Raw genomic sequence first — 10,000 nt, forward strand, 5'->3', positions numbered from 1 at the left:
ATTCACTTGAATTTAAAAATCTTGTTTTTTTACAGTTACAGTCAGCAGAAGGTATCCGTTACACTGAATGACAATTCCTTTTTAGACGTCTTTGACCCTTCTGCAAAATGGGGACAGCATGTTGGAACATTCAAAATATCAGTTCCGACCTCTCTCAGTTCATGGACACACACGCACCGCAAAAATGTGAAGTTGACAGTAACCGGATGATACTCTGCTTTTTGATTTCCATCAGTGTTAATTGCGTCAGCTTTTTAAAATTTAGTCTTAACCTTAGTCACAATGACGAAAATCAATTTTAGTCTTAGTCAAATGTAGTCATTGCCTTCACAATTTAGTCTTAGTCTTAGTCTAAATGACGAAAATTAATTTTAGTCTCATTCAAATTTTAGTCATTTTAGTCAACATTTCACATTTCGTCATTTTAGTCAAATTATTACACAAATTATTACTAGATAGTAGTGGTGGGCCGTTATCGGCGTTAACGTGCTGCGATAATGTGAGACTCTTATCGCGCGACAAAGAAAATATCGCACGTTAATCTATTCTCAAAATATGGATTTGGGGTTTGGAGATGCGCATCACCATAGCGTTCGATTGACAGACGCTTTCAGACTCCCCGTCCAGTCGCTTCGCCTCTCCACCTGTTGCTCAGCAGCCCTACTAAATATGAACAGTGTTTGCATGCTGTAAACATTAATCTCTCTGCCGTGGTGGGTGTTGTTTTAGTGCTTTTTCATAAGTGGTAGACAAGAGAGACGTCATTGTTTGAGGTGAAGCAGACATTATTGTGTACTAGCCCGACATAACCTACATTTCCTCACGCATTGCATGGAACACAAACAACAGTTCTGTTCCAGAAATCTTGCCTGTGCCATAATTGCAAAACATTCCGTGTGATATACATTTTGAAGATTGTCAAACTGAAACTGTCAATATCTACTCTCGCTGAATGTTTGTGTTATGACCGCGCATTTGCGACTCATGTCAGACGGTAATACACCTCGCGGTTGCGCTTGATATAGCCAACCTCGCGGTTGTCGCGCTTGACTTTTTTTTTTTTGCAAACTGAATTCATTTGGAGTTGTAACTCCGCTGGCATTCTAACGCAGAGAACAACTGTCAGGTTTAGGCCAAATCGATGTGGGCCAGTGCTTTAGGGTGTAGAACTAGCTCTAGAAATCTAGTAGCCTGGCTCTGACTTGGCTGTACCTACTGCGCAGCTCCTCCCTCTCTAAAGGAGCCGCTGCCCTTTTTAACAGTCCGTGGCAGATTCATTCTCTCTCTCTCTCTCTCTCTCTCTCTCTCTCCTCTCTCTCTCTCTCTCTCTCTCTCTCTCTCTCTCTCTCTCTCTCTCTCTGCCCATTAGAAATGCTGAATTGTTGAGGTCATTTTGTTTAAATAGTCCAAATGTTTGATAGTTTTATCTGTATTTGCCTCTACAATTTATAGCACTGTTCATTTTGAAATGTCAGTATATTATGACTGTAAATGCTTCCTGACATATTCGAAACACTTTTCAAATATTGCAGTGTTTTTTTCATCACCAAATATCAACCATTTTTTTGATGATGAGATGCATTTTGGAAAAAAGAGATGAGCTCTGGTCTAATGCGCCATCTTAAGAAACCCCCTAGGTTTTTTTTCGTCATTATTTCGCTAGCGTGCCTATTCTGAATGAGCCATTTTGATATAGATTAATCTAGATTAATCTAGATTAATTTCATAATTACAGTGAGATTAATCTAGATTAAAAAAAATAATCTATGCCCACCCCTACTAGGTAGCCTATTGCAGCAAATATTCACATTGTTACTAGCTTATTTTCCACCAAAACCCAAATCAGTGTAAAAGTAATTTCAACAGCATAGAGCAAAGGAGCATTAGACACACACACTTCCAGGTGCAGGTTGCGCTCTCTCTCTCTCTCTCTCTCTCTCTCTCTCTCTCTCTCTCTCTCTCTCTCTCTCTCTCTCTCTCTCTCTCTCTCTCTCTCTCTGTCTCTCGCGCATTAGAAGCTGCTGCGTATTATTTGCTTTTGAATTTGATCACGTAGGCTACAAGCTCTTCTTCACCTGACCGCGTGACTCATAGCCTGCAGATTGCAGGCAGTGGGAAGACCAGACATCCCAATGAAATCCAAGAAGTTTCCCTGATATTTGATAGTGGCTCCCCGATGGCCGTGAGTCAGATAAAATATTCCTGAATTTAGACTATGCAAGTTTGCGTTATTTCGATTGGCAATGCGGGACAGAGAAAGATAATGGCTCGTGCGTCATTTCTGGAATACTTCAAATAGATTACGCGCACTTCGTAGGACACCCTGCAAAAGTCCACACCCACACACACACACACACACACACACACACACACACACACACACACACACACACACACACACACACACACACACACACACACACACACACACACACTACAGCATACAGTACATCAGCATCAATCAACCCCACACAGCCAAGAATATTTCCAAATATTTCATGGTTCTACCTCTCTGAGCTTTCCAGCTTCATCCGTCAGACACACACACACACACACACACACACACACAGCAGCATCAACCCCACACAGTAAAGAAACCTTTTTCCAAATATTTCATGGTCCTACCTCTCTGAGCTCGTGGGCCACGTCCTTCACACACACACACGCACACACACACACACACACACACACACACACACACACACACACACACACACACACACACACACACACACACACACACACACACACACACACACACACACACACTACAGTATACGGCAGCATCAACCCCACACAGCCAATAATATAATAACATATGATATTTTCATGGTCCTACCTCTCTGAGTTCGTGGGCCACGTCCTTCAGCTCCTTGAGGATCCCCTCCAGCTGACTGATCACCATCTTCATGTGGCAGCGAATCAGCTCCCTCTGGGTCGGAGGACGCTGCGTGGGCTGGGACTGGGACTGGGTGGACTGGCTGGTGGATTGGGATTGGGAGGAGGATTGGGACTGCAGAGAGGAGGAGTGCTGTGATTGGGAGGAGGAGCACTGCGAGGGGGACTGGCTCTGGCTGCTCTGGCCGCTGTGGGAGCTCTGGCTCTGGTTCTGGCTCTGGTTCTGGGTGGCGGTGGCCGTTTGGGCTGCTGCTGCCTGGGACTGGTGCTGGTGCTGGTGCTGGGCGCTGCTGCTGTGGGTCTGGGTCTGGGTCTGCGTGGTCTGGGTCTGGGTGTCAATGGTGTCCTGTGTCCTGCTCACGACGGCCGCCCCGCGCCGCTCCGACATGCTTCACGCGCGGCGAGGCGTCGGCGGTGGGAGCAGCGGTGGTGGTGGTGGGAGCAGTAGCGCACACGCACACGGACACGGAGACGGACGGCCACAGGAACAGGAAAAAGAACAGGGGCAAGGGCAGGGGCAGTGACGACGACGGTAGTGACAACAAGAATGAGGACTTTGTTGGTTGTGTGGGTCGCAGTGATAGCAGTAGTGGCAGCGGTGTTGGGGTGGATGGTGCTGCCTTTGGTGGTGGGGGTGGTGGGTGGTTGCAGTGAAGGACACTGGGCAAAAAAGAGTAGTAGGAGGAGGTGTAGGAGTAGGAGGAGGAGTAGGAGGAGGAGGAGGAGGAGATATGCGGCAGCACTGAGTCTGCGTATCGGTAAAGGGAGTAGGACGAAGAATAATAGAGCGCAAGGAGGAAGAGGAAGAAGAAGAGGAGGAGGAGGAGAGCGAGGTGTGACGTGTAGTAGTAGGAGGAGTAGGAGGTCTGGTTGCCAAGGACGACCGAGACAGTGGTGGTGACGAGAGTGACAAGGACAGCAGTGACAGTGGCAGTGGCAGCGGCGACGGCGGTGAAGACAGAGGAGGAGAAGAGAGCAGAGGAGAAGAAAAAGTAGAAGAAGAAGAAGAGGAGGAAGTAGAGGAAGAAGAGGAAGAGGAAGGAGGAGGAGAAGAAGAAGAAGGAGAAGAGGTCTGCAATCTGACTCTCGATCTGGGCCTTGATCGGGGTCTGGAAGGGTCCATGTCTGGGTGCACTCGGAGCAGGAAGTTCAGGAAGAGGAGTAGGAGTAGGAGGAGGAAGAGGAAGAGAAGGAGGAAGAGGAGGAAGTGGAAGAGAAGGAGCCGTGGGTGCGCAGTGGGAGGAGGAGGAGGAGGCGATTAGACAACGACGTGGTGACGGTGGTGGTGGTGGGGCCCCGGGCAGCTGCTGGTGGTGTTGGTGTTGGAGTTGGGAGGAGGAGAAGAGCAGGGGGAGGAGCAGGGGGGAGCTCAACATCTTTAGACGCCGCCGGCCGTGGAGGAGGGGGAGGAAGAAGAGGAGGAGGAGGAGGAAGAGGAGGGGCAGCAGGAGGTGCAGCCGCAGCTGCAGAGATGAGCCCCACCCACTGCCACCGCCGCCCCCGCCAAGCACCAACCAACCGACTCGCCTCTGGAACCTCTGACAACAACTCCGGAACCTTGGTCAGTGAACTCTGTGGACGTTTGTCCCGCCTCCGGAAAAACCTTTGTCAACTCCGGAATTTGTCAACTCCGGAACCGGAACCGATTTGGGCTCCGATCTTGGCCCGATGCGGCCGATTCTGTGCTGGCGTTGCGGTTGTTGCCCAGAAGAGATGACGGCAACGACCACAATGGTGACAAAAACAACACCGATGCCAGCGCAGGCGCAGGTGCGCTGCTGCTGCTCAGAGGAGGCGACAGCGATGACCACACCGGTGACAAAAACAACGCCACTGCCGGCGCTCCGGCTGCCACCTCAGCAGCACGCACAGCCTTGAAGACATCGTCGCCCACACACGCCCACCGCCTCCAGCCAGGAGATGAAAAAGAAGAAGAAGAAGAAGAAAAAGAAACAGAAAAGGGAGAGGAGGAGGAAGAAGAGATAGAAAAATAAAATGAGATGATGGCAGAGACCATCAAGGTGAAATAGAAAGGGGAAAAAATGAAATGAGTAAGTAACAAGACCGGGTAGAATACAGGTGACGGAGGAGAGGAAAAGGAAAGGGGGAAGGAGAGAGGAAAGGGGGATGAGCAGAGAAAAAAAAACAAGGAAAGATGAAGAGGTGCTGAGAGCGGCAAACGAGAGCGGAGAGCGGAGTGTCTTATATATCCAGAGGGGTAAAAAAAAAAATGTAGAAAAATCTGCAGCCGAGTGGGAAAAAAAGAGGATCCTTAGAAAATCATGCGGACTTCTTATGTAGAATAGCCCGAGGACCTACTCATTACTGTGTGGGTATGTGTGTGCATGTTTGTGTGGATGAATATTTGTGTTTGCAGGCGTGTGTGTGTGTATGTGTGTGTCTGTGTGTGGGTATGGCGGTGTGTTTGACTTGCTTCGAATTCGTCAGTATGTTTGTGTGATCTTCTCCTTTCTTCTTTCTTCCCCTCAGTAAACACACTTTGCTTTTTTTCTTTCTGAAGCAACTCTCTCTTTCACTTTCAACTTGTTTTGTTTTTCTGCTCCTTCCTTCCTCTCTTCCTTCTTCTCTACTTTTTTAAAAAAATCTTTTTTTTCCTTCAAAATCTTCTGAATTACTTCAGCAAAGTAGGCGAGGACACAAACAGCTAGCAGCGTCAGGCTTGCGTAAGTGTACCAGCTCCCCAAAGACCAGCTTCAGAGCCCAACAGCCGACCAGAGCCCCAACTCAGCACCACACACACACACACACACACACACACACACAACGACACACACACTCACTCTCACACTCTCACACACTCACGCACAGTTTCTCAATATTTTTTTAAAAATGATCTTGTTCCGTATTATTTTCACCCCGCAAGCAAGGAGCAGACGTTGTCTTCTAAATATACTTCCCTCAGGGATACTGTTCTATCTCTCTCTCTCTCTCTCTCTCCGACAACCACCAAACAAGCTAACACACAAACAAACGGAGGGGATGATAGCTTGATGAAAAATAGATATTCCAGATTTGTTGTGGCGCTGGTGAGGTCAGGAGCAGGTGTAGAGAACGCAGAAGCAGGAAACGGAATGTTGGCTCCCATTCACTTCCTGTGACGAGACGTTGATGGTTATTATTATTTTGAGTTGGAGAAATATTTAAAAAAACAAAACAGGCTGCCGCTCTGTCCTCCTCCTCCAGCTCCCTTGTCATGGGCGTAGAAACAAACGCACACGCTGTATCCTTCGCTCGTTCCCACAAGATGAGGAGACAATGAACAAGAGATTTGAGAGTGTGTGTGTGTGTGTTTGTGTATGTATGACAAAGAGGTATCCACGTTTCAGTGTGTGTGTGTGTGTGTGTAATGCACGTATGCACTCTTCGTCCTCAGCAGAGCGTAATTCCAGTTGAAGTGAAGGCTTGTGAAGTGGGTCGCCGAAGTGTTTAACACCGACAATTACCTCCTGGTAAGCACATCATCACAACCACCACCAGCACCATCACAGCTAAATACACACCAACATGCCAGAGGCGTGAGTTTGGAGCACCGGCCAGCTGGCAGCCACAACAGTATCCAGACCACTAGGGCGCCCTTGGTTCTCTCGCTGCACCGCAACGGAAAAATCCAGAACTTTCTATCTTGCTAATTCGTTAGTCAGTTGTTTTTACCCCTTCTTTCCTTGGTTCTCTCGCCGCGTAGGAATGGAAAAATCCAGAACTTTCTATCTTGCTAATTCGTTAGTCAGTTGTTTTTACCCCTTCTTTCCTTGGTTCTCTCGCCGCGTAGGAATGGAAAAATCCAGAACTTTCTATCTTGCTAATTCGTTAGCCAGTTGATTTTTTTCCCCGTCTTTGTCTTTCTTTTTAGCGTTGTCTTCAGTGAGAAGGTTTATCAGTGTTGGAAGAGGCGAATAGAGTCACAATGTTGATGTGTTGTTGTGTTTTTTTTTTCCTTCTGTTATTTATTCACACATATTGTAAGTCACCCCGGCGATAGTTGCTAAGGAAGAGTTGCAGTCTCCAGGAAGTGCTGACTCTCAGCGGGGATGTGTTCACTTTGTCATTTTTTGCCTTCCTTCCTCTGACTGTGGTGTCTCTCTCTAGCTCCTTCTCTCGTTCATTGATTCTCTCTCTCTCTCTCTCTCTCTCTTTTTCTCTCTCTCTGTGGCTCTCACTCTGTCTCTGTCTTTTCCCCTCGCTTGTTTTGGTGGAGTGGAGTGGAGTGGAGTGGAGGAATATATTTTTCTCTGTCTCCCTCTCTCACACACAGAGAGTCAAAAGGCAGCGTTTCCCAACCCCCCTCTCTCTTGCTCCACTCAGCTCAGCTTCGCTCCGCTCAGATCCGGCTCTGTGCTCGTCTGTCTCGCCCTGCCGGTGACGACGGTCGGAGCTGGCAGGGGTGAATTCCGCGACAGATTCCCTCGGCGGCGTCAGGAGTCGGAACAGCGAGGTGAAGCAGACGGCGCGAGGCGGGCAGGCTGTCGGGCGGTCGGCGGTTGTTGGGTTGGGGTCTCTCCTCGGATGACGTTGTCTGTCCTCTCTCTCGTTCTGTCGTTCCACTGGTCTGCAAAAGCACCTCGAGGCGAGGACACGGCAGACAGGAAGGCAGGCGGGCAGGCGGGGAGGCTCACACAGCACCTGGGGAGACAGGACACACAACACAGCACTGGGTTTCATCTCTCTCTCTCTCTCTCTCTCTCTCTCTCTCTCTCTCTCTCTCTCTCTCTCTCTCTCTCTCTCTCTCTTCCCATGTCTTCTACATTCTCTTTTTTCTCTCTCATTTTCTTTTTCACACACAGCAGCACACACTGTTTTTCATTTCTCTCTCTCTCTCTCTCTCTCTCTCTGTCTCTCTCTCTCTCTCTCTCTCTCTCTCTGTCTCTCGCGCACTCCCTGTCTCTTTCAATCTCTTCGACATTTTCTTTTTCTCATTCATTTTCTTCTTCACACACACAACAACGCATCTCAATCTCTCTCTCTCTCTCTCTCTCTCTCTCTCTCTCTCTCTCTCTCTCTCTAGCACTCCCTGTCTCTTTCAATCTCTTCCACATTTTCTTTTTTCTCATTCATTTTCTTCTTCACACACACAACAACGCAAACTCAATATCTCTCTCTCTCTCTCTCTCTCTCTCCTTCGCTATCTCTCTCTCCCTCTCTCTCTCTCTCTCTCTCTCTCTCTCTCTCTCTCTCTCTCTCTCTCTCCTTGTGTCTCTATCTGTCCTCGTTGGCAGTGGTGTCTCTGTAACTCTCCTTATCCCCCCTCCCCCACACCCCTGCTCTCTTCCAGTCTCTTCAGATTCATAATCCCTCCATCATATGCTTGCTTCTTCTTTTTTGGGTGGTGGTGGGGTGTTCTCATATCTCTTTCCCATCTCTCTTTCTCTCTCTCCATCTATATTTTCCCCATTGTGGCTGCATTCATCCATCTCTCCATGCATCCCTCTCTCTCTTCCTCTTTCTTTCTTTTCAACCATCCATCCATCCATCCATCCATCTTCCTTTCCATCTCTCCCTCCCTGCTCTCCCTCCACTCATTTCCTCTCCTCTTCAATTGCCTTCTCACAACCTCTCTCTCTCTCTCTCTCTCTCTCTCTCTCTCTCTCTCTCTCTCTCTCTCTCTCTCTCCCTCTCTCTCTCTCTCTCTCTCTCTCTCTCTCTGCCTCTTTTGCTCTCTCTCTCATTTTTACGTAACATCAGTTGGCTTCACAACACACTAACAGAAGCACCCACAAAAATACAACAAGGTACCAGCTAGAGGACACCGAAACAAACCATCACTAGAGACCGACACCAGCAGAGACAGGGAGAGAAGGAAAGAGAGAGAGAGAGGGAGAGAGAGAGAGAGCGACAGACAGACACAGAGAGAGGGATAGAGACAGAGAGAAAAAAGAGAGAGAGAGAGAGAGGGAGGGTAGTCAGCTGAGCTGAGGCACTGTCATCGTCAGCATCGTCCAAAAAAAACGCTCACTGTGTCTCCCTGTCTATACCTCCCTTGCTGCCCCCCTTCATCCCTCCTCAATCATCCCATCCCTCCATCCCTGCCTGCCGACCAACCACCACAGCACTCCGGGGTGAACGACAAGCACCGTGGCATCGTTAGCCTTGACGACGGAGCGGAATGGAGGCGATAGCCGTGGCAACTCACCTCTCCCCTGGCCGAGGAGGAGCTGTCTGTCAGCCCTGGCGGCGACGGTAGTCGTGGTGCTGGCAGCTAAGGTGGTGGTGGTGGTGGTTTTGGTATTGCCCAGGGCACGGCATGGGGGAGACGAGCTCCACAGGCACGACAGCAGCATCAGTGGTACCCGACAGGCAAGGTGCCATCAACATCCGAACCTCAGCCACAGCCTCAGCCTCAGCATCAGCCAGGCACATCGCTCTGCTCTCTGCTCTGCTCTCCTCAGCACCACACTGCACAGCACAGCTCAGCTGCCCTCCTCTAGCTGTGGCTGCTACTCGCTCTGAAACCTCCCATCCTCCTAACTAACACCGACGCTTCTGTGTGCTCCCTCCCTCCCTCCCTCCTTTCCTCTCTCTTTCTCGCTCTCCCTCTCTCTCTCTCTCTCTCTCTCTCTCTCTCTCTCTCTCTCTCTCTCTGCCATTCGCTCTCTCACTCTCACTCTAGCTCCCGTTCCCCCCTCCCTCAGTCTCTCTCTCTCTCGCGCGCGCACGCTTGCTCTCGCTGTCTCTCTCTGTGAGTCGCTCTCTTTTCACTGGCTCTTTGCCTCGCTCACACACACACACAAACACACACACACACACACGCACTTGCACACACACACACACACACACAAGCGCACACACTCTTACACAGTCACACGCTCACACATACACAGATGCTTGCTCCCTCCTCTCCTCACTCCTTTGCCTGCTCTCCTCTCCTCTCTCGCTGGCGATCCACCCTTCACACATACATACACACGCGCCGCTCGTCGCCACCGAGCCTTGTTCCCACTGACAAGCTCTCACTTGCGCTCAATTCAGACCGCACACTCACACTCACACTCACACTCACACGCTTTCTCTCTCTCTCTCTCTCTCTCTCTCTCTCTCTCTCTCTCTCTCTCTCTCTCTCTCTCTTTTCTTTCCTCAGTCAGTCATT

At 49.4% G+C, this 10,000-nt stretch overlaps 1 protein-coding gene across 1 annotated transcript in view; it reads right to left on the reverse strand.

The window, feature by feature from the left end:
- The window catches only part of insyn1 (inhibitory synaptic factor 1), a 188,035-nt gene extending 185,061 nt beyond the window's left edge, over positions 1-2,974 (reverse strand). Inside the window, exon 1 of the mRNA XM_063189966.1 lies at positions 2,840-2,974. Within this exon, the coding sequence (XP_063046036.1) occupies positions 2,840-2,911 (72 nt within the window). The 5' untranslated portion in view covers positions 2,912-2,974. The remainder of the gene's footprint in view (positions 1-2,839) is intronic.
- Between the last annotated feature and the right edge of the window lie 7,026 nt (positions 2,975-10,000).

The sequence above is a fragment of the Engraulis encrasicolus genome, chromosome 23 (genome assembly GCF_034702125.1).
Source record: "Engraulis encrasicolus isolate BLACKSEA-1 chromosome 23, IST_EnEncr_1.0, whole genome shotgun sequence".
Taxonomy (NCBI): domain Eukaryota; kingdom Metazoa; phylum Chordata; class Actinopteri; order Clupeiformes; family Engraulidae; genus Engraulis; species Engraulis encrasicolus.